At 39.4% G+C, this 25,902-nt stretch overlaps 1 protein-coding gene and 1 pseudogene across 2 annotated transcripts in view; one reads left to right on the top strand and one right to left on the bottom strand.

Annotated features, from left to right (window-relative positions):
* Positions 1 to 25,902, top strand: part of MET (MET proto-oncogene, receptor tyrosine kinase) — a 123,121-nt gene that overhangs the window by 38,932 nt on the left and 58,287 nt on the right. For both annotated transcript variants that reach the window (XM_009243165.4, NM_001168566.1), the window contains 2 exon segments: positions 13,935 to 14,126; positions 25,584 to 25,718. In XM_009243165.4, coding sequence (XP_009241440.2) covers positions 13,935 to 14,126; positions 25,584 to 25,718 — 327 coding nt within the window.
* On the bottom strand, positions 13,162 to 13,213 carry LOC112134470 (U7 small nuclear RNA; annotated as a pseudogene).

Here is a 25,902-nt window from a genome sequence, read left to right on the forward strand (position 1 = left end):
TTAAGAGTTTCTTAAGCACTCTATCCAGCTGCTGGTTTGGTGACAACTAACAACACCTATTTAATCAAGAAATTTAATATTTCCAAGGAATCATTTATCCTATCTCAGACTTCTTCATTAACATAATCTAATTCAGTCTTGCATTCCTTCTTCAAAATAAAGCCTGGTTTCATTCATAGTAAATATGAAGCTTAAAATTTTTTACCTCTTTTCTTCTCTATACACACAAAGCAGAAAGAGAAAATTGTATATTATCATTCCAGACAGGTTTTTTTTTGTTTAGTGTATTGACAATGATGCCAATAAGATAAAACTAGACCTCAGTGGCTCCTCCTCAACTCCACCCAATCTGTTTGTCTCCAGAGTGCTGTTGGAGTAAGTAATCTTTGTTAAGAGCAAACCTATTTGTATATCTGATTATAATCTGAGGGATAATAATATGATATTTAAGGAGTTTCTGTCCTTGGCCCTGACTATTTCCTGGTCCTCCTTCACACCCAGTGATGTGCTGGTAAATGTTAAACTCTGGGGGGAGGAGCAGCAGAAGCCCCTAATTTGTAGCATTTGCCAATTTCTATGGTGTAAATATCCCACTGAGCCAGTTTCAAGGTACCAATGAAACAGCATTAGTCACTGAACAACAATGAGGAAGAGATGTGCACACTTGGCTCTGTGAACTGTTATGAGACGGTTCAAGCACAGCACTGCCACCCTGTCCTACCCGCAACCTGTCATTCTTGTAGTTCCCAGAATCCATCAGCCTCCCTCACAACCCTGCCTTAACATGTGTAGCTTGGTCTGCTTCAGATTCCCTTTAACACTCATTTTGTCAGATTAACACTTTTTCCCTATTCTTTAAAACTTCCACGCTGGCATTTCCTTCCCCAGGACAATTTTCCCTAGCCTTCAACTCATCCCCTGCCCCCCATATTCTGGATTTGTTGCCTTTCCTGAGCACACCAGTAGCACTCTGCTTATTTCTACCATGTCTCTTACCACACTCCGTGGTAATGTGTCCAACAGTTCCATCGTTAGCCCCCTGAGGGGATGAACTATGCCATTTATCTCCACAGTCCCAGCACCTAATACAATAGCTTGAACAATATATACATTTATCGGATGAGCAAAGAAGTATGACAGAGCCCTGTATGTAAAATATATTACTATAAATAGAATGCTGATTCATAAAATAATTATTTAGATAAAACAGTTTTTCAGTCTCTCCCCTAAATCCCTAAAAACTAATTTATAGAATTGGGGAGTTTTCAAGAGTTAAATTAGCACTGAAGAAAAACTGGGGAGTTTCACTCACTATTACCTATGCCCCTCCCCTCCCCCACACACACACCCTCCTTCATTCACCAGTCTGCAATGAAGATTGATCAAAGAACAAAGAAAGAGAAAAATGAAAGAAAAAGGAAAGATTAAGATAGGGAGGGTGAATAGATAGGAATTCCAGAGTTTTGTAATCGAAATTTGGAACTCAGCATTAAAGTCATTAAAAAGAGAAAGAGGGAATACTTTCTCTGCTCCCGTAAGGTTTTCTCAAGCCTTTCAACAGCACTCACCCTTTGAGCGGGTGATACTATCTGTAAGAGGGACTTTACGCAATGCTTTAGTGGGCGTGGCTTGAGCAGTGACACCAGTAGAGATACCCCCTTGAAGCTTTCATTTGAAGTCCACAGATTTTCACTGTTGGTCACCAATCTATGATTTCAAGTTGAAAATGATATATGGGTTAAGGAAAAGAAGTTAAGGGCAAAGGTCTTTATCAACACCATCCTTCCTGTGGCCACAGGATCGTAATCCCAGTGACAACCTTCAAAGGCACCAAGTACGTGCTTGGTACAGAGAGAAGCTTTCCTGAGCTTGGCCTTGGTGTAGATGCAGTGAGAACTGAGTAAGGGCCTCTGGCAAGGACCTTGGCTGCTGAGAAGGGGAGCCCACAGATGGAGGTTTCTGATCAACAGGTCCTATCAGAAACAAGGGGAGCAGATAAGTAAAGAGTCTCACTCTACAGTGGCAAGATGGAAAGGAGGGATAAGAGGTCATGACAGTTGGATTAATGGCAGGCTAGAATATAGTCATGGGCTTGAACGATATATTGGGGCACAATTGAAGGACTCTTGTTTCATCCATCGTTCATCTCTCCTGGCCCTCCGCGAAGATATTTATCACCTGTTTCTATTGAGTGTGACACTGTTAGGCACATAAACAGACCATGGCTCTTATCACCTCCAAGAAGAACTACTTCTGTTTTATTTGTTAGCCCAGGGTAATTGGTGTTGTGTCTTCTGAAAATCTCTTATACTTCTATGAGTAAGTGCATTGAAATTGTTTCTGTTAACTAAGTAGAGGAAAGCAGAAAACTTCTTTGCACTAAACATTAAAACCTTCCTAGCTTGGAACAATTTTCTTTATGAATCACTCTGTCACTCCTGGCTATGATTGAAGTGCAGTATGAAGGCTGCTAGCCGAAAACACATGGACACAGTCTGTTTCAGATCTGATTCACCTTAGGAAATGATGATAAAGAAGCAAAAGTTTTAACACTTACAATTCCAAGGTCCATATCATTGTAGAATTGATTCTTTTGAATTGTGGTGGTACCTCAAGAAGAAAGGATTTATTTATTTCATTTATATTTAAATGCGTTTGTACACATATGTATATAAACCCATACATACATATACATAAAATATATTCTGCTCCAAGTATTTATCTCTCTTTTCTCTTTACTAATCCAGCTTCTATTAATAACTGGCACAACTTCAACCTCTGCCATGAGCCTTCTCCAGCTGTTTAAGCCCACAGGGATCTTATCCTTTTCCTAGTCTTAGAGGATTTACTGCCAGTACAGTGTTTTCAGAATGTAACTATCAACTGAGTTCTTATACTTTGCATCAGTTAGCTATTCTACGTGTCAATCTTTTGTCTCCCTATGTAGAGGCTAGACCCAAGGTAGAAGCATTTGCCAGGATTGACAAACAATAGCCTGTTTTTATATTCTCAACAAGTGAAAACTTATTTTGTTTACATTTTTTCCCTTTTTATACAGTTAAACACTCACATACACACACACACACACACACACACACACACACAGAGAGAGAGGCCACAGGGACCCTATGGCCCTCAAAGACTAGCATATTTTCTATCTAGCCCTTTCCCAAAAAACATGTGCCAACCCCTGCGTTAGATAATAGTGTAAAATAATAGTGGACAGATAACAGGTCCACAAATTTTGGACAGCCATGGATGACCTTACTTATGAACTTAAGTAATTCTCTTCAATAGGTGTGAGTGTTTCCATTTTACAGATGACGAAACTGAGGCTCATTGATCTAAACAATTGGACTTTGTCTTCATAGGCGTTATGAGGACTCACTAGACCAACAATAGTAATAACTGTTTAGTTGCACAAGGCAGGGATTTATGTCTTTTTTATTTACTGCCATATCCTTCAGCACCTAGAACAGTCTGTCACATGGTATGGTATTCTATTCATTTTCCAGAGCTCCCATAACAAATTACCACAAACTGAGTGGCTGAAAACAACAGAAATTTATCCTCACATGGTTCTAGAGGCCAGATGTCTGAAATCAAGGCATCAGCCAGGGCCATGCTCCCTCTGGAGGCTCTAGGGAGGACTCCTTCCTTGCCTCTTGCAATTCTGGTGTCCCAGGCATCTTAGGTTGTGGCAGCTTTACTCCCATCTCTGCCTCTGTCTTTATGTGGCAGTCCACCATGTCTCTCTGTGTCCCCTCTTCTTATGAGGACAACAGTCATTGAATTCAGGGCACACACTAAATCCAGGATGATTTCATCTCAAGATCCTTAACTAATTACATATCAAAGAGCCTATTTCCAAATAAGGTCACAATCTGACTTTCCAGGTGGACATGAATTTTGGGAAGACATTATTCGGCCTACTATAGGTCTTCTAAATGAAGTGACCATTTAATATGTTTCTGGCACTGGATTCGTTTCATTTAAGCCTCAAAACAAATCTGTTATATAGATATGTGTTTTCCCACTTTACAAGTGAATAACTGAAGTTTAGAGATCTAGGAATCCTAAAGCTGCACAGCCAGGAAGGGCAGGGCCACTCCTGACCCAAGTTCTCTGCTAGGTTAGCATGGTTGTCACAGGACATGCTGAGAAGGTATTTAGGGAGCATTACACTAAAAAGTTGTAGAAGTGGGCTTAAGGAAGAAGATTCTAAAATCAAAGGAATCAGATTGTAGGAGGCCATGTAGGCAATTTCCTTTAATTCAATAGAAGAGAGTATAAGAATCAGCCAGGCATGGTGGCTCATACCTGTAATCCTAACACTTTGGGAGGTCGAGGTCGAAGAATTGCTAGAGCCCGTGAATTCAAGACCAGCCTGGACAACATGGCAAAATCCCATCTCTACAAAGAAATACAAAAATTAGCCAGGTATGGTGGCACATGTCTGCAGTCCCAGCTACTCTGGAGGCTGAGGAGGGAGGATCTCTTGAGCCCAGGAGGGAAGAGGTTGCAGTGAGCCAAGATTGTGCCACTGCACTGCAGCCTGGGTGACAGAGCCAGAGCCTTTCAAGCAAGCAAGCAAGCAAGAGGGAAGGAAGGAGGGAGGGAGGGAGAGAGAGAGAGAGAAAGAGAGAGAGAAAGAAAAGAAACGGAGAGAGAGGGAGGGAGGGAAGGAAGGAGAGAAAAAGAGAAAGAAAGAAAGAAAGAAAGAGAAGGGAAAATAAGAAAGAAGAAAGAAAGAAAGAGAAAAAGAAAGAAAGAGAAAGGAAGGAAGGAAGGAAGGAAGGAAAGAAAGAAGATATGAACAATAAAAGAAAGACTCAAAGATGGTTCATATCTCAGACTTACAGAGAGGGTAGCTATTGATGCATCGAGAAATAGGAAGCTGGAAGAGGAAATCAGTTTGGAGAGAAAAGTGATGACTTTGAACATCATCGATGGCATATTCAAACGTAGCTTGAAGGCAGTTGCAGAGACAGGGCTAGTCCTCGGAAGAGAGGGCAACGGGGTGTGTAGAGTTAGGTCATCACCACGAGGCTGTGAGGGCAGAGCCACAGTAGCTTCCATCACTTTGTGAATCACCAGTGCTCAGCCCGTGGCTGGCTGGCCAGATGCCTGCTTATGCTGTGCTCACGGCTGTCTGGCTGCACACAAAACCGCAGAGCATGCCCTCTCTGGCTAGGGCAGAAAGAAATTGAAGCCTCTTAAATTTTGCGCCCCAGCTTTGCTCCCTTGCTAGGACTTCCAGGCCATGACTATTGAAGCCATAGGGCAGGATTACTTCCTCAAGGGGAGTTAGTGGAAACAGATGTGTTGAGGAACCCTCTTTCTTTTCAACTGTGCCCTGAGCACATCCGACGGAGTCTTCTTCATAGCACAAAACAACCTGGTCAGATTCTTAGGGTTTGACCATGGCACCCTAACAGTCTGGCTGTGCATTAAGGACCCCAAAGAGAAGGATCTGCTTTGCCAGAGAGCTGACTCTTCTGTGTTTTACAGACAATTCTGGATTCAATGTCAACATCTTAGACATCTCAGTACACACAGTAAAGAGTTAAAATATGTCTATAAGAAACAGAGCCAGACCCTGAAATTGAAAGCTCTGTGCCTCCCTGTGTGTAGTCAGTTCCACAATGTCCTCTCTCCCAGTTCTACTTAATAAAAAAAAACACATGAGTGAAATTTAGGGAAATAAGAATTCCTGAAATTAAAGCAATTAAGTTTTCAGTCAACTGTATGAAAAGCTCTAGACAAAGAGGTACTTTCTATTTCGAAATATGTGTTTCCCAGAAGACTATGACTATATCTAGCTAGAATTTGTACAAAGAATGATTATGAATAAAGTATATATTCAAATGCTTCTGGTAATTTAGTCATGGTCAAAGAGGAGAGAAAGGTGATACAAGTGAACTGGCAAAGATTTTACAAGATAGTACATTTTTAAAAATTTTATTTGCAAGACTGATTTAAATTATCTATAGATGAGCTAAATCTGTCCTATAGATCAATTAAATGAATCACTATTTTAAATATATCACATTCTTAATTACACTGAATTAAATATAATTGCATATTCACTGCATACATCATAATGTTAATTAGGGGAAACATTTTGAATCAAATATATTGAGATATATAGCACTTCAATTTTCTTTTTATAAAAAAAGCTGTATGACTGAGTCAGGTAAAAAAAAATCTGGCAAGTACTCATAGAAAGGTAAAGAAAGACTAGATTAATTGACGTATCACATCAAGACTTACAAATTGTAGAGGAATTCCTATTCTTTAACTCTATGACAGTATATAAGACTTTGGGTTAAGGAAGCAAGTTTGCAACAAGTTTAAAAATAATAATAAAATAAAACAGGAGACAGGGCACAGTGGCTCACGCCTGTAATCCCAGCACTTTGGGAGGCCGAGACAGGTGGATCACAAGGTCAGGAGTTCAAGACCGACCTGGCCAAAATGGTGAAACCCTGCCTCTACTAAAAATACAAAAAAGTTAGCCAGGTGTGGTGGCGGGCACCTGTCATCTCAGCTACTCAGGAGGCTGAAGCAGAGAATTGCTTGAACCCAGGAGCGGAGGTTATAGTGAGCCGAGATCGCACCACTGCACTCCAGCCTGGGCGACAGAGCTAGACTCCATCTCAAAATAAATAAATAAATAAAAATTTTAAAAAATAAATAAAATAAAAAATAAAACACATTGTTTACCATTGTTTCTCAGAGACATACAATTATTTTAGAAGTCGATATGCCTTAAAAGGCTCAATACTTTTAAAAAATTTCCTATAAAATCCAGAATCTATCTAGATTTTTGGGAAGCCTGTAGTGGTTGGAGGACCATGATTGTTTACTCATTGGGTCACCTAAACATCCCAAGCAATGATTTGTTCTGACAGCAGACTGATAACAGTTTTTTTTTACTCCTTGGAGTCGAAAAAAAAAATCATCAAGGGAAGCTTTTGGAAGCCACCCCGTAGAGCTAGAAGAGAATTTCAAAATCAGTTCACTCAACCCCTCCCTTTACGGGCAGAAAATGTGCTAGATTGGAGGTGAAGACCCTGGAGCCAGATAGCCTAGGCTTAGTCCTAGCCCTGCACTGAAGGTAATGTGAACACTCAGTGCCTCAGTTTCCTTCTGGGTTTCTTGTTCTGAGATTCCATGAATTAATATTTGTAAAATGCTTAGAACTGTGTCTAACACATTGTAAACACTAGGAACAAATGCTAAGGTCATGCAACTCATCAACGCCTCCCTGGGATAGAACCAGCCCTGGCCCATGGGCATGCTCATTCTTCTTTTAGACAAGGCTCTTAGGCATCCCTAGAGTGTGGGTTGGCCTTCCTATACCTATACATAGGAAGTATGATGTAGTGTAAGGAATATAGGATTCAAAATCAACAATTAGGATTCAAACGCTAATATTTATTGACTCAACTCTCTGAATCTTAGTTTCTTCATCTGTAAAATTATAATGATCGTAACAAACCCAAGTCACAGACTTGTTCAGAGGAGCAAATGAGATAATGTACTTTGAAAACCATAATCTACTCTCCAAATGTTATGTAATATTATAATTGTGAGTTCAGCAAAGCCATGAGAATGTTTCAAAACTGCTTAGGACATCAAGAAGTTGCGGTGGGGAAAATTCTTAATAGGCTCTCTCCACATCCTCATTTTCCATTTATTCATTGTTTTCAAATTTATTTTTCTTATGATATACATATATATACAAAAGAATTATGTACAGTCATGCATTGCTTGCATTCTGAAAAATGCATGAATAGGCGATTTTGTCATTGTACGAACATCATAGAGTGTACTTATACTAACCTAGATGATATAGCCTACTACACACCTAGGATGTATGGTATGGCCTTTTGCTCCTAGGCCACAAACCTGTACAGCATGTTACTCTGCTGAATACTGTAGGCAGTTGTAACACAATGGTAAGTATTTGTGTATCTAAATATATCTAAAGATATAAATATGTCTTTATAAGTATACAAATATATCTTTAAATATACTAGTATATATTTATAGATACAAATGTATAAATATATCTATAGATGTACTAGTATATATATTTATAGACTAGAAAAGGCACAGTACAAATATGATATTATTAACGGGGTGTGGTAGTTCGTGCCTGTAATCCCAGCACTTTGAGAGGCTAAGGTGGGAGAATTACTTGAGCCCTGGAGTTTGAGGTTACAGTGAGCTACGATGACATCACTGCACTCCAGCATGGGTGACAGAGGGAGACCCTGTCTCTCAAAAATAAACTAAAACAAAAAAATAGAATATTAGGGGACTACCATAATATATTTAGTCTATCATTGATTGAAATGTCATTATGCAGCACATGACCAGATATATGTGTATATATATACACACTATATATACACACACATGCATATACATATGTGTTGTGTGTGTGTATATATACATATATATGATATGATATAAAACAAATACTCATATCTCTACCACCAGGCTCAAAAAGGGAATATTACCTTTGAAGTCCCCTGAATATCCCATCCTAGCAATATTCCTCCCCCTCCTGGAAAAGTGGGTAAACAACAATTGTAAGTCGTGTGTTTGTCTTTCCTTTGCCTGTAGTTGCGCTACACAGGTGCGTGCCCAGAGAATATTCTTTATTGGATGCATGGGGTTTCCTTCTTGACTCAGAGATCTCAAGCTATATGGTATCTTCCTGCAGCCTTATAGTGTCCACCTTATTCTTTGTCACTATTTCCCTTTCCCAGCCAATAAAGCACATTACCTCTGTCATTCAAATGAACTCGTAAAGAGAGATTTTAGAAAAGAGCTGGTTCACCTCAGGTTCACCTGAGCAAGGAGTGGTGTCGGTGACTGTGGAAAGTGGAGCACGGCTGCCAAAGCAGTGCAAGGACCCAAGAAATGGGAGGGTCTTGACTCGGGATGACCACTCTGAGATTCACTGGATGTCCTAGAAGGTCACCTTGCCTTACACCTTAATGGAGAAAAGGCTAAAAAGATAAGGCAGATTTGAAAGCTACACTAAGGAGCTTGGACTTCTCCTGCGGGGCTTTGGGAAGCAACTGAAGCTTTGAAGAAGGGAATGACAGCTTGAGACTGCTTCAAGGCAGAAGAGACAGGAGACGAGAAGGCCAGTGAGGAAGCACCTAGGCTTGGCCAGGGGTGCAGGTGTGGCTGGAAGGGCTGCCCAGAAGCAGCACTGTGGCTGAGGCTGAGCAGGACTGAGTGACTGGTTAGATATAGGAAATGCCAGAGAAAGAGGAGATGGTGATGACTGAAATTTCAGAGTTACCTAAATGCAAGCACGTATGTTCATAACCAAAATAGGTAGCAAGGAGAGCTAGGTTTGAGAGCCAAGCTGGTTAGTACAGAATGTGAGTGGTTATCTAGATTAATTTCAGTCTTAAAGTCAGGGACTTAAATGAGATGATCTCGAAAGCCCTTTCCATTTTTGTAATTGTGCAATCCTCAGAACGTTGCCCAGAATAGTAAGCGGAAGCAAAAGAAATTCAGGAGTTTGAACATAAGAGAGAGCTGTTTTCTGATGCCTGTTCCAATGGGAACTGGGCACTGTGACTGAGCCTCGGCTCACTGAGTCTCCTCCTGAGGAGTACGATAAAACCTCACAGGGCTGCTGTGGGTCTTATTGTACATGAAAATACCCACCTCATTGCCTGGCACATTCTGGGTGCAGGAAAAAGTTTGATTTCCTCCCTCCCTTCCTTCCTTCCTTCCTTTTTCCTCCCTTTGTTACCATAGGAGAGAGTCAGGCTGGTTCCCTGCTGGTGCTGGTGTGAAACCTGCTCTTTAGACTCTTCTGCAGTTCCCCAAAGCAGCTACTGTCCCAGAGAACTGCTTTCTGCCAGCAATGCTCAGTTTTACCCTAAGACACGATAACTCCTGGCTTTGAGGGAAGCACAGGCAGCAAGGGGACCCCTGGCAGCAAATGTGTAGTTGTTCTTCCAGCTAGGCCCCAGTCCCACCCTAAATGCCACATCCAGGCACTGTGTCTACAGTGCTGAGATAAAGCAACCCCATCTTTTCCACACAAATGAGCAGCAAACATATTTGCTGATTATCTTTGAGGGACATAATGAATCAGACTGAGATTTAGTCATATTTCCACAATGCTTTACATCTGAGATACTGAAAGCTTAATCCAAGGTTTCCCTGTTAGTTGAAGTCCTACTGTTAGAGCTCAAAGACAGGGTGCAGCTCTGTAAGCCAGTCCCTAATGCCTTGATCCCAATCATTAAGTTTATCAGCATTCTCCATAGGAAGAGACAAGGAGCACCTCTGCTGCAGTAAATGCTGGAGTGTTAGTTTTTCCTAGAAGCTAGTGCCTCAACACCTCTTCTGCAGATCTCAGCTATGGAGAAAATGAAAAAGAAAAAGGTTGGAGTCTCCTGGCTTATGAAATTTGAATGCCACTTGAACCTGACATATTTATTTTTTAGCTCTAAATCACACAAGATCAAGAAGTTCTGCAGATCTTATTCCAACATTGTGCAATGTCTCTATATTTACAAATTTTATTTGTTAGGGGGGCAAAAGAGACATAATTTAATCCTATTAGTTCTTCAGGACATACTATTTAGAGATCTCACTAATTCCTGTCCTGAAGGAGAAGACTTGAAGTGTGCAATATAAATATTGCATTAACTCTAATACAGAGTTCTACATTTATGCCTTACATGTGTGCAAACAGGTGCACAGAGGCTAAAGTTCTGGTTGTATTGCTCTCCCTCCATTTACAAAAGATCAGTGAGTTCCTGCAAGCTTGCAGATTCTCTGAGGAGACCCTTAGTGGTCATCTCCTCTTAATTCTTCTGCTGGCCCCATTCAGCAAGACCAACCACAAGCAAACTGAGTAGGCAAATGGGCTTTATCTCTGGTGACTTTGCAGATGCACTAATTTTTCAGCAGGCTGTCATTAAATGCCTACTGTGTGCTAGGCATAATACAAGGTCCTGGGGATAAAAGATGATAAGACAATTCCTGTCCTCTTGTTGATAGAAGACAGCTAGTTTATGGTCAAAGACTCTCATTCACACTCACCAAATTGTTTTTATATCCCAGTGAATCCATTATATCTCTGGCAGCGCCACACACCAGGTCAAGTTTGAGGCTTTAAAGTTCCCAGGATGTCACCTAGACTTAGAGATGAAGAAACACTAACAAAAGAAGAAACAAGACAACCACAAAAACCTGACCCTGAAGAGCTGCCACCTCTGTAATGGAGTATTTAAAATTGGTCTTTGCTCCTTTAAGCAGATTCCCTTAGCTCCGGCTATCTCTGCAAAATGGATGATTGATCACCAATAGAAACTTAATTATCAATTAATCGGTTGCTATCGAATTGCTGGTACATCTCAGTTATCTGCTAGTCCTCAGAGTAATCCATAGTACTTTAGTGAAGAAATGCTTCTAATTAAACAGGGAAATAGCACTTACTAATATATCAAAGTAAATGACTAGACCTAAAACATTTGTATTAATCACAAGAGTCAGTGGGTTTAGCATCTCTAAGATTCTATTTGCTAATTTATTGCCACTGAAAATGAAGAAATCGTTGTTGATATATAAAATAGAGCATTTTCGGTGGTTTTTAATCATAAAAGTCAGTAGATGTAAAAACTCTGCATTGCATGTGGCAGACATTTGACCTTAAGGAATAAGGTCGCTATACAGAAGGATAACTAAACTTTGTTCTTAAACAATGAAATGATTTGAAATATACTTTGATCATTTTGTGATTATTATCATATGGGATGATAATAGAGAATTTCTTACTTCCTAATCATTTTCCTACACTTATAGTTACATACAAAGATGTAATGAAATTTGCTCTCCTTTTCTTCCAAGGTATACATCATTTTCCTTAATACCTTCTCCTGTCCCCATCGTCTACCCCAGATTTACCAATTCCCAGCTATCTCCTCAGGACAGTCAAGAGCCAAATACTCCCATTTGTCCCTTATAAACTCTTTTAACTTCCCCAATTTCTGGAAAAAAAAAGTTTTAATAATATAGTTTTATATCTCCATACTCATCCCCCATCTACCTATAATTGATTCACTTGTTCATTCATTCAATTAATATTTACTAAACATCTACTATGCATGATAGTTAATCAACTACTAGCAATACCATGGTGAACGAGTAGGGTCCCTGATCGCAGCAAGCTGCTTGGGAGAAGTTTCACATTATCTTATAAATCACACAAGCAAATGTTAAGTTGCAGCTTGTAACTATGTTACAGCTATGCTATGGGTACACAGGTAAATGATATTATGAGAATCTACACTAGAAGCATTTGACTTAGATAGTGGGGTCAGGGCAGGCCTCCTGAAGAAATGGTGATAAGCTAAGATCTGAAGGAGTTGTAGGAGTTAACAAGGTGAATGAAGGTGGAAGGAGCATTTCAAGCAGGGAAATAGCATCTGCAGAGGCCCTTAATGGGAGAACACGTGACATATTTGGAGCGCTGAAAGAAGGCCTGCTCGCTGGAACACTAAGAACACAGATCTGGAGAAGTTGGGCAGGGGCCGGATGATGGGAAGTGAGCCATACAGGCCATGTTAAAAAATGTTGTTCTTTATCCTGACAGCAATGGGGAAGCATTGAGTGTTTTAAATAGAGAGGGATATGGTCAGATTTGTGTTTGAAAAAGAAAATCCTGCTGCAGTGTGAAGAACAGATCACCTGGCGAGGGTAACAGTGGTTGTGGTGGGTCTAGTTAGGAAGCTGCTGCAGTAGTCCAGGACGGAGTGAGGTGGCTAGGATGAAAATTGGGAGGAAGAGCATGAAGGAGAAGACTGGATGGGTCTAGGAGGCATTTAGAAATGAAATTGTTGGGAATTGGTGATGGACTGTATATGGGGACGGAGGGAGAGGGAGGAATTGGGGATGACACTTAGATTTCTGACTTGTGCACCTGGAGGAAGGGTAGAGCCATTCACCGAGGTGTGTAGTATCGTAAGATCAGGCAGGGGGAAGATTGTGGTTTCTAAGATGGGCGCGTTGTTGAATCTGAGGTCTCTGAGGCATGTGAATGGAGATACTTAAGTGATGTTGTCTACAAGTGCTGGGCTCTTTGTTTGTTTGTTTTGTTTTTATTGCATGGGAGGTCTTCCAGAAAACCTGCTAGACAAATTCTAAAAGAAATATAACACTTACTCTGGGTGCTATTGTGAGAGATTTATATAAACTAGCTTGTTTAATAGTTACACAAGCTCTATAAGGTAAGTACTATTTTTTTTAGTTCTCTCTATTTTACAGATTGGGGGGAATAAAACACAGAAATTACATGATTTTCTGAATACAGAAAGATTATTACACAAAGCAAGTAAGCATTAGGGACCAAGTAAGCATTAGGGGCCAGGATTTGATGCAAGCACTTGGGTCAGTGCTCTGTGGCCTCCCAGTGAGTTATCCGTTAACCACCACTCCCTACCATCTCTCTGCACAAGAATGCACAAAGGCACACATTTAAAAATATAATGTCGGAGCATGCCTCTAACGTTCATTATTATTCCAGTTGAAATTCGTCTCATCAGACTTGCCTGCTAGAAACATTACCTTTGTGTCAAGGGCTGAGACATTTAAAAGTTTTGTTTTTCTTGTAATAGCAGCAGCTAAGTTCCATCTTTAGGCGTGCATGTATTGAACCACGGTGTGAATTGTGATAGTAAGGTTTTAGAGTCTATAAATAATGCCTAGTGAAATTGGAGCCATTCGGTCACTAGAAGTATTTATGCCTATCTGTGGCTATTTGTCTATTTGCACGATTATCCTTGCCATTCTCCTCCAGGCTCTGAAAAGACACACTGAAAGGTCTCTTACCAGCTTGTTCACGTCTGGACTCACATTAACTCTATGATGATATTTTATTCCAGACACTTCTGAGAAATTCATCAGGCTGTGAAGCGCGCCGTGATGAATATCGAACAGAGTTTACCACAGCTTTGCAGCGCGTTGACTTATTCATGGGTCAATTCAGCGAAGTCCTCTTAACATCTATATCCACCTTCATTAAAGGAGACCTCACCATAGCTAATCTTGGGACATCAGAGGGTCGCTTCATGCAGGTAGGTGCTTTCTGAGAGTAGCTGTGTCTGTTCTATCTGGTATTGTGCAATTAATTTGTTTTCGTTTTTGCAGTAAGGTATTTGCAAATACTGTAAAGTCCAAATCATAGTAGAAACTGGAACACAGACTGAAAGCCAAACAATGAAGCCTGGTACACTTTCTGTTAAATGTGTGGTCTCTTTTTATTAAGTTCGTGAAGCTTTCAGTTTGAATCTGGTTGCTTTAATTTTCTCATCCAGAATGGTGTGGGTTTTTTTTTTCCATTCATAATTTCTGTCACATGATTGGAAAATAAAATGAAACAATTAAAGCACTTCTAGGCAATTTTTTTTTTTATTTCAAGGGAAGCTACAGATCAAAGGAGAGCTATTGTGTGAACCATGCATCTCCATGAGAAGAAACATTCACATCATTGAGAAATATTGGCAGGAGTTAGAAAGGGACAACATTATCATCAAAATCCCATTGTAACTCAAGCTCTCCTGATTCTGTAAAATGGTAGGGTTGGATGCAAATAAGTTCAAATACAAAAAAAAAAAATCCAGATTTTATTAAGAAATGGTTTTAATGCATAGCAACAGTATTTCTGTACAACAAAAGTTTCCATTTCAACTTACTGTGTTTCCTAGATACAAGAACCATAGCACTTTGCAGAAATTAAAATACTCTCTTGTTGGGTTAGTTTTTGCTGTTTTGTAGTTATTGGTGCTTTTAGCATGAGTTGTTAGTAGATTCTTGATGAGGGAAGAATGACAATAGCATCTATGGAAATCTTGAACCTCTATGAATACTAGAAATTTCTTTTAAAGGGAGATTTCATAATTGTCTGATGTAGTTAGTACTCTCATTAGACAATAACCTCTAGTAAACCAACTGAGAATGATAAGCTTTTCCTATAACTTGCCTATCTATACATCCTATATGTGTATTCTTCTACAAAACATTTTTTTAATTACCACTCTCTTTATAGCAGCCTGGATATTGATCATTGCCATATTTTAAAACCTGTAAGCTATGTTTTTCTTGTACTAATGGGCATGGTGGAATTTTTTCAAGGTCAAAAACCACTTAAATAAAACCTTCCTAGCTCAAAACTAATCATACAGGTCCTGTTATCTAATTATTCCCATAGTAATCTCCCTTCTATTGCTTCACAGTGAACTACGCCTTTTCTCCCTCTTTCCTCTGTCCATTCCGCTATGCTTATTTATCCAACTCATCCATCTTGACCATTTAATTCTATCCTTAACTTCTCAAACCTGAAGGAGGGAAGCCCCACCCCTCCCACAGAGACATGCACTCTAATGTATTTGAAATATGGTCATATCTATTACGTGTAAAATGTGTAGTATTGTTCTGTGTTTATACATGCTTTTAATTTACATCAATGTCATTCTATAGAATTGCAAAAATACAAAGAAGAACTGGAGAAGCTGGCATCTATTGATTTCCTAATGTGTTCATTATGTTGATTTGCCCCCTTTATCTTTATTTCTGCTTTCTTTTTTTTTTTTTTTTTCAAAATCGTCCGTTACCTCGCCAGTCCAGTTTTGTATGAATAAGCTTTTTATGATTACTTTAGCTCCGACATTTTTTTAACATCAAAAGTTCCCTGGCCTATTTCCACATTCTAAAGTTGTAAATACAATTCCTTATTTAAATATGTTGCTTTATTAACTGAGTAAATTCTGCTGTATGACAGAGTCCATCGCCTGAGGGATATGTCACGCATCAGTCTTATTATAGAAACGCTGTAGCAAATGTTTTATTCTTGTCTCCTAGCCTTTGTGTAAAAGAAACTATATTTTGCCCATTAACTGTGCATCCAAAACAAAAGGTAAAAATAAATGCTTATTTTTTGAAAAGTACTGGTATCACTGATTTTTTTTTAAAGTGGCTTTTAATTTATCAAATAAGTATCAAGAACTACCTAACTTTGCTTTACTAGACAAACGAATGAAGCAAAGAAACAGTGACACAGAACCTACCTTTAAGAAATTAAATTTTAGTGGGAAAGACAAACATATTTACCTGATAATAATATTACATACAGACAAAGGGCTATTCGAAACCACAGAGGATCTATTTCTCTGACGCTTGCCTAAGAGAATTTCATTCCATTAAATTTTATAAAGAAACTTAAGCATTTGAAGGATCAAACAACATCACTGAAGTCCAGATATTTACAGTAAATAATAGTGGGGGAGGAGTCAGGAGTGGAGCACAGATATGGCAACCTCCCACTTTAATCTGTCAGAGCAGTGACTTCCTACAAAGTTCTGTAAATGTTTTGACTGCACCACAGTGCTAAATGTATGGCTAGGCCTAAGTTTCTACAACTCGTGTTTTAGTAAATACGATGAAGTTTCTGTTACAAAATAGAATGGACATTTTTTTTCCCCAAAGACAGCTGCCCTACACAAAAGGGAACAGAAAAATGATTTTACTTCCTTCCTACTCTGAAGCCTAATGGCAAAGTTGCTTTGCAAATTTTTTTCTCCCAAGAGTTTGCAGCTGTTTCTGTCTTTCCTATTGTGCTTATGTTCAGCTCTGGCTGGGAACACAAGCTACAGCCCCAGCTGTTGGGTGCAAAGTGAATCAGGTATTTCACAGTGGTCATTTGATTAGAAAGAATTATATTGTTTAGCTAACAATATTTTGTGTATGGCAGGGAAGACATTTTTGGCATGTTCCTAACATTTAATGATGTGTAACTTATCTTGTACAGGTGCAGCTGTATCTGAAAATACTGATGTGTACATATATTTAAGTCTCAATATCTGTACAGCCATGTCAATGTAGATGAAGATTTAAAAACAATTTTTATTTGCATGATCACTCTCTTGGGATACTTTGAAGTAAAATAGTAGGATAAGCAATGTTTGAGATAGTGTAAGTGAACAATGAGAACGTGCCTTCTTACAAACTGGGGAAGGAGATGTAGAACAGAGCCAGACTTGGGAATATTAACACAGTATACACAGCTACGTGGGAGAGGGAAGAGGGATTCTCATGAAGATCACAGGACTAATCACAGGGATTGTCCACGTCTCCCTTCTGAGCGCCTCGTCTAATCTACGTCCAAAACAATGCTTCCTTGATTTTTTTAACAGCACTTGTATAAGGCTTTTAATCTCTAAATGCAAAGCATTGCTATTAAAATATTTGTGCCTGACTGTCAGGCCAGGGAGAGTGAGTGGATCAGGGATGCGAGAGGGGGTGGGGAGGCCCTTTCAAGAATTATTTCAAGTTCAGCTCCACAAATACTCACTGGGCAACTACTATGTGCAGTACACTGTTCCTGCTTCCAATGGCCACGGCCTGGGCACTGTCACTGCTGCTACTGGGCTCCGTGGTTCCATCCTAGCTCTTCCCGCATGCCCCTTTCCCCTCTCCAAGTTCCTAAATGTTGTTACCACCCACTCATCACTCCTGTTCTCTTCTGCCTCTTAACTGGAGTAATTGGATCTTAAGTAAGAAACCCAAGGAAGTAGAGATCACCTAAAAAGATGTCCCGTGTTCAAGATCATTACTTATGACCACTACTTAAAGGATTGTGTTAGTAATCAGTGAACCTAAGAATAATTACTCACTTCCAACAAGAAAAGTTTGTTTATCTATTGACCTCCTGTCTTCAAATTCCTTCAGTTCCCGTGCCCCCATCGTGGCATGTCAGTGCTTTCTGAGAGAAGCCTGTAGTATGCATCATGTTTGGAATTACTGCCATTTTAGAGTGTATAGATGCAGATCCCCAATTCGTCAATATTGTGAACATCTGGGAGAGACACAACTGAAGGAAGCTTCAACTTGAACAATGATTCTCTTTAAGGGTTTCTAACTTACCCATCTCTTTTATAAAATAATCACATAAAAATATTATCTGCCTTTTTTTGTGTGTACATCATTAACTTAGTTTTAACCCTAAAGAATGTTAGCTTTGGCTTTTTTTTTTTTTTTTTTTTCCACAGAGTCTCGCTCTGTTGCCCAGGCTGGAGTGCAGTGGTGCAATCTTGGCTCACTGCAACCCCCACCTCCAGGATTCAAGCAATTCGTGTGCCTTAGCCTCCTGAGTAGCTGGGATTACAGGCACGTACCACCATGCCCAGCTAATTTTTGTACTTTTAGTAGAGACGGGTTTTTCGCCATATTGGCCAGGCTGGTCTAGAAATCCTGGCCTCAAGTGATCTGCCCGCCTTGACCTCCCGAAGTGCTGGGATTACAGGTATGAGTCACCGTGCCCAGAAGATTTGGTATATTTCTTTAGAGGAAAATACACTCAAGAGTTCTGAAATTTCTTTTGTGTAAGAAAGAACTTTTTATAAATAATAATTTCAGTTATGTCCATAACTAAAAATCAAGTCCAGTTTATGTTTAGTCTCCCAAAATGAATTGACACATGCTCTTGAAAGACATACCTTATACATTGTTACATGCATAGAAATTTAAAATATCATAAATATTTGAAATCATAGGACAATGCTAAGCTTTTGTTTTGGCTTTTGGTAGCAAGGAATAAATGAGATTTCTTGCGCAGGTGCTTTTGGAAAGAGCAGAGAGACATTTTCAGACATGAAATATATGTCTTACTAGTTTCTTGAACTTTTATTACTTTTTAATTTCAAAAACAGGTATACTCTGTGTATAAATTGGCTAATTCTACAATCAACATGTTTGAAATACTGATATGAAAGAATTGATTATTTTAAAATTTTAACAAATTTCCTAGCTTATTTGGTTTTTAGATGTTCAAAATATTTTTTTTTACAAATACCTCAATCTGGTATTGACTCATTTTGACTCATCTCAGAAAGTTGAAGTACACACATCAGTATTGTAACAGAGAGGAAAATTATTTTGCCTTTTGGATGTATCTGGCCTTCAAAATGTCAAGTTGGTGTAGAAGCACTCGTACCCATTTACCAAAAAGAACAAAGGAAAGAACAGAGTAAACTTCATTTAATTCACCATTTGCTGCCTGGCACTTTGTCTTACCATTTTCTGAGCTATCAGTACCAATCAGCAATTTCTACTTCTCATTTTTTATTTTTTTCTTTTTAAAAAAACTACATACTTACCATAATTGAAACAGATAACTCTACTCTTCATATTCTGATTTCTTTCTAAATAAACACCAATTTCTATCACATACTGAAGAAAATAGGAAACCTGAAACAGCAAAGCAGAAAGAGGCATCAGAAATACCTTGAAAATGCAGATTAAACTCTTTTAGGTTAATCTAGATTCTGAAACATTTAAAAACCTCATGACTTCATTAAAGCTTAAATAAGCTTCTTATTTCAGTCTTTTTGTATATTAAGGCAACAGATATGCCTTGAGGACCAGAGTCTGTATTCTGTATTGGGAACTCCAGGGTAAACAGACGTACTCTCTGAATTCATAGGTTACATCCTGCTATAACCCGATCCATTTATGAATAGTGACATCTTCTTCACTCGTATTTTTTTCGTTGAGCCTCAATTTCCAATAATTGGCCAGTCATGGTGGCTCATGCCTGTAATCCCAACATTTTGGGAGGCAGAGGCTGGAGGATTGCTTGAGGCCAGGAGTTCCAGACCAGCCTGGGCAACACAGCGAGACCCCGTCTCTACAAGACATAAAAAACTTAGGCATGTGTGGTGGTGCATGCCTGTAGTCCTAGCCATTTGGGAAGCTGAGGCGGGAGGATCACCTGAGCCCGGGAGTTTGAGATTGCAGTAAGCTGTGATCATATCACTACATTCCAGCCTGAATGACAGAGCAAGACCCTGTCTCTTAAAAGAAAAGAAAATCCAATAATTTGCAACATCTTTCATTAAGAATGAAGCTTTTCTTATTCCTCAACAGAAATTCTCTATTGTTCTTGACTTCTAAATTAGAATCAATCTAGATGATATCAAAGCTCCTGTTCAGTTTTATTGGCCTTAAAATAGAAATTCGTGTTTTCTGTTTGTATAAAAGGAAACTTCAATCTTCAAAAGATTGTATGTAGGCTTCTTGGCTACATTTTAATCTATATTTCTGTAAGACTGAATCATTTACAATAAGATTTACTGTGTTTTGGGGGGGTAGTTTTTTGGTTTGTTATAGGGATGGGGTTTCCCTGTGTTGCTCAGGCTGGTCTTGAACTCCTGCGCTCAAGCGATTCTGCTGCCTCAGCCTCCCAAAGTGCTGAGATTACAGGTGTGAGTGAGCCACCAACCACACCTGGCCCTACTGTTATTTGATCCCAGGATAACTATGCGAAGAAGGGCTGTGTTGCATGTTTTCTAACGTGCTTTCCATCCAGTTCAGATGCACTGAAGGCCACCGAGATGTCACGTGTAGAACCCATACCTGTAGAGTTGGATGTCAGTGTCTTGATGAAAGTAGTACAATGCCAACAAGCATTACAGTGGTTACTCAGATCTTTCCAAGAATATTAAAAGATATGAAATGTTCTTAGTCCAAAGCAACTCTGATTAAACCCTATGTCTTGTTCTACCCTCAACTTCCAGTGGTCTCTCCCTCTCCTTCAGGAGGTCCACTCTCACACACACTGTTCCAGCCCCACCATGCGCCGCTTCCAACACCTCTGCTCTGCACCCACCTATAGGATATGCCCCCAACCCTTCGCCGCCTCTGCCAAGCACAGGTGCCTGGGGAGTGCCTCGTCTCCTGCTCTGATTGCTTTTCCTAAGGAGAAGCCACTTTTGTTCCTTCCGCCCCTCCCCCGCCTCCAGCCCCTCTAGAGCCCTGTTTCACGGAAGACCAGTCTGACCATGAAGGACTGTTCTTCAGAACACTGACTGGCGTATCAAGCAGGGGATGCCCAAGTATTATCTTGGGCAGGAGGAATAGGAGGAAGGCTGTGAACCCTCTTACTTAATTTAAGAAAACATTTTGGCAGAGAACTATAAACCAAAACTACAATGAAGTACCACTTCCCACCCAGTAGAATGGCTAGAATCAAGAAAATAAAAAATAACAAGTATAAGTGAGGATGTCAAGAAATTGCAGCCTTCATACACTGCTGATGGGGATGTAGAATGGGGCAGCCACTACAGAAAATGGCTTGGCACTGCCTTAAAGGGTCAAATAGAGTTGTCATAAGACCCAGCAATTCCACTTCTAGGTACCCGAGAGACATGAAAATATATGTTCACACAAAAAGTTATCAATATACATAGCAGCATTATTCACAATAGGCAAAAAGTGGAAAACCCAAACGTCCATTGAGTGATAAATAGACAAATAAAAGGTGGCATAACCGTATAATGAAATATTATTTTGGTGATTAAAAAGGAGCATGAAGAACCTTGAAAACATTATATTAAGGCCAGGCACAGTGGCTCACACCTGTAATCCCAGCACTTTGGAAAGCCGAAGCAGGCAGATCACTTGAGGTCAGGAGTTCAAGACCAGCCTGGCCAATATGGGGATACCCTGTCTCTACTAAAAATACAAAAATTACCTGGGCATGGTGGCCCACTCGTGTAATCCTAGCTACTCGGGAGGCTGAGGCAGGAGAATCACTTGAACCCAGGAGGCGGAGGTTGCTGTGAACTGAGGTCGCACCACTGCACTCTAGCCTGGGCAACACAATGCAACTCCATCTCAAAAAAATAAAAATAAATAAAAATAAATTTTTAAAAAAAAGAAAGAAAGAAAAAGAAAACTTTGTGTTAAGTGAAAGATGCCAGGCACAAAAAGACCACATATTATAGGATTCCATTTATATGAAATATCTAGAATAGGAAAACCTATAGAGATAGAAAGTAGATTAGTGGTAGTCAAGGGCTAAGAGGATATGGGGAGACTGGGAATGACAGCTAAGGGATGTGGGGCTTCTTTTTGAGATAATGAAAGCATTCTACAACCCTGTCTCAAAAAATAAAAAAATTTAAAACCGTTCAATTGTCCACTTTAAAAACAATGGGGGAGGTATACAGAAACTGCATACAAACATCTTATGTTAAATTGTATTCATCATTCTTAAAATTTAATTCTATTAATAAAACGGTTTAAAGATAAAACTGTATATGGGAGGTAAGGAGATATGGCCTTTACATATTTGTGGATATCTCACACAAAGTTACTTTGTTCAGGTTTACAGATTTGGGGGCCTAGGCACAACAGTTTTATTTGTACATGTATTTCTTCCCCATGTCCTATCTACAAGGGGCTATGTGAGATCAAAACCACAACCATCCAGTAAATTCAGATTCTACTCTGCCCCAAATGTATTAGTCCTGTATTTTCAAGGCCATTAAAGAAAAAATATTCTGTGACCTAAATACTAAAGATTAGTTGTTGAACAGTAGAAACTCAAAGATAATTGTTGGTCTTCTATTTTATGCTAATTCTTCTAAGATTGCCAGGTTATTTATCATAAGAATTACACGTACACGGCAAATTTAGTTCCGTTCCTAGAAATATCTCCACGACAACCAAAAGGAACTCCTCACTTCTGGTACGCATTGCTTCAGGGGTATTTTGAGAGTTAAAGTGGTTAATCGACTATTTAGAATCCTAGCAATAAGAGAAAGAAAAGAATTAAGGGTAGAAAAACATTTATAGCAGTAGGTATCCCTGCAGAGAACGGGCTAATGATCAACTAAAAAGACATTTGCATCTGCGGTACAACCTCTGCGCAAAATTCCAAATGGCATTCTCTCTTCCAAGTCACCTCACTTTTCCATGTGCCTTCCTGTCTTCTCGTCTTCATCCCATTTTCTATAGCAAGCAACACTCATGCTAACTCATGATCAAAAGTAGAGCTTGGCGAAGCGTGCTAGTAACATTTTCTCTATGCCATCAAAAACTATTTAGATGCAGAGACTTTCTCCATAGGTACACTTAACTTGTGCAGCAAAAATTACTGAAACACGGAGTAACTGGCAAGGCAAATATATTGTGAAATTTGTTTTAGTACTTTTACTCACGAGTGGCTCTTGGGAGCTCAGAGTTGAAGCTTTTTCAATGGTATTTACTCTGGTGCTCCAAGGGCCTAGCAGTTGAGTGTTTAAGAGGTCAAGCACATGGATTCTGGCCTCAGATAAAGCTCTGTGGAAATCTGACTCTTGTACTTTCTAGCTGAAATTCTACGTTGTATTCTTTTTTTAAGGAAAATAATAGTACCTACCTCATAGGAGTATTGTGAGGAGTAAATAAAATCTCCATTTAAAGCACTTAGCACAATATGTGACTCAGTTACCTGTTATGAAAGTACCATACATTTGGTGCTTTTCAGACAAAGCTCTTTAACAGAGGATACACATATCAATCAATCCAAGTCCACAGGTGCAAAGAGCTTCCGAAAAGAAAGAGAAAGGTTAATTCTTTCTGGGAAAGGACTATCTGGATGGGCTTCAGATATTTCATAAAGTCAAAGATGATGACCTAGTAATTAAGAAGGGATTGATTATTATAGATTCGGGAAATGGTATTAAAGAGAGCAAGAAGGTAGGAGAAAAAAAGTGCTCTAGGAGGTGATTGTTATGTAGCCAGTCTAAGTAGAACGGAGGAAACCAGGGAGACAGACACAAAATGCAGATGTCCATTGCAAGGTTCATAGCGATGAATAATCTTCAGTGAAGTGCAAAGCGTAGAATGAGATGGAAAACAAAGTCAGGTATTAAGACAGACTGGTGTTCTGTGTTACTTTTGACCTGTGTGTGAGAAAAGGAGTTTTTTTGCTTTTGTGTTTTTGTTTTTGTTTTTTTTGTTTTACCTTTGCAGTTTGAAGTGAGTGGCAACAGCCAAAGAAATGTGGGGGGTATTGGGCAGGAGTATAGGAAAAATGAGACGTGGTGAGCACCAGAAGGGAGTTAAGATTGCAAAATTGGGTAACCAAAATCTGGAGAATTTGAAATGGAAGCTTTGGAAGTCTGACATCTGATATTCTGCTTGTAACCAGTACCCAAAGGGAGGTGGGACTGGTAATTGAATTTCTGTTCACTTTGCCTGCAAAGGTCACCAATACCTATTGGGCCCTAACTTTAGGAAATAACAATAGTTTCCAACCTTTCCCATCCTGACCAAGTGACCCTTGATCCATCACTTAACTTCTGTGCAAATATAACCACCCTTTTTAATGGAGATGTTTTGAAAGCGTTGAGTGTTTAGGGTAGAACAAACATTAGAGCACAAATGTCATGATGTTTAACTTTTACGGCTGTATGTGAGCTTGGTTAGTTTCTCTATCAACAATCCACTCTCTGAGAACATATTAAGTACTTTGAGAATCTTCCCAAATTGCTTCAGGGTACTTGGCTCCTTTATTATGCTGAAGAAAAAATTTACAATTGTTCCCCAGAACATTTATATGTTGTATGTGTTTGTTAGAGTACAAAGCAGTTAATTATTTTTGTAATTTTCATTCCCATTATACGAATGAGAAAGCTGAGGTAGAGGAGTGACTATGTAATCGTAATCTCACAGATGTCCATGTTTGTCCTGTAATTTCATACCTATCGTGAGTAAATGCATGTTCAATGCAATGTAAAAAGCTATTAGAGATGTTGGGCAATTTCACAAAGTAGATTTCAAGTCTAGGGCAGTGCTGAGCCGCCTCCACCTTCACATATATGCAACCCAGTGGCCTACTTAAGAGTGAAAGTTTCTCTGAGAACTCCAACACCCTCCTAAAAATCTAAGTGTTCATGTAAGATAATCATTTGGATTTTATCCCAATTGTTGTCAATTATGCTCTGAACTTTATTATTACTGGGTTCTAGGAACAGGACAGATGGAAATTAGATAGCTGGGAAACATCCCAAATTTTAAAAACCTGAAAGCAAAAATGACATCAGTCATCAAACCTCATTTCCCTGGCATTGTTAAAACCATCAGGCCTTATTTTAAAGCCAGACCAAGAAGCAGAGTTTTATAATCCAAGTAATAATATATTGTGGGACAGTGGTTTATGAAAAAATACAACACATCATTTCAAAGTAGCTGGGGGCCTGTTTTGACCTGAAAAGATCTATAAATATGGCTTAAGAGTAGCACAGCTGGAACTAGCTCCAGTATTCCAGACTCCGCGTCCACTACTCTTAACCATTACGTCAAGGGAAACTGCCTGGCGGGGAGGATTAAGAGGATATATTTAAAAAATAATCCAGAATCATTGTAGCATGTGTGGTGTCTTCTTTCTGGAGAGAGTTTTGGTTCCTCCATTTCCCAATACAATTGCAGAGATTTGTCTGTATGTGCTGCCAATTGATTGAAAGATCTCTTTCCCTTGAAACCATTAAAAGATCATAGGCAAAGTCTGTCTTGGGGGTTCAGATAATTTGGCTTCAAGGCAAGAGATTAGAAGATGACATATTGATTTACAATGAGAGGAACTGTTGGGTCTTCAGTTCAAACACCCACAAGCCCTGCTAATCTGTTATTACCATTATCATCTACATTTTCCACTTATATTTAAACTGAGCTTGTTGGAATAAGGATGTTATAACTTTTTTGCTTTTTAGGTTGTGGTTTCTCGATCAGGACCATCAACCCCTCATGTGAATTTTCTCCTGGACTCCCATCCAGTGTCTCCAGAAGTGATTGTGGAGCATCCATTAAACCAGAATGGCTACACACTGGTTGTCACTGGGAAGAAGGTAAGCTGTTCCCACAGGGAATTTCCATAGACGTGGTTTTTCCCAAATGGATATTTACAACCAGTGTCGCTTGGCCCTTTATAATGTCTCTCTTCATCTTAAATTTACCCCTCCTCCACTAAGTTCTTTAGTGAGTATTCCAGAGATCTTCTGAAATCGAGTTAATTTGTTATTCAAGGAAGAC

The sequence above is a fragment of the Pongo abelii genome, chromosome 6 (assembly GCF_028885655.2).
Source record: "Pongo abelii isolate AG06213 chromosome 6, NHGRI_mPonAbe1-v2.0_pri, whole genome shotgun sequence".
NCBI lineage: Eukaryota > Metazoa > Chordata > Mammalia > Primates > Hominidae > Pongo > Pongo abelii.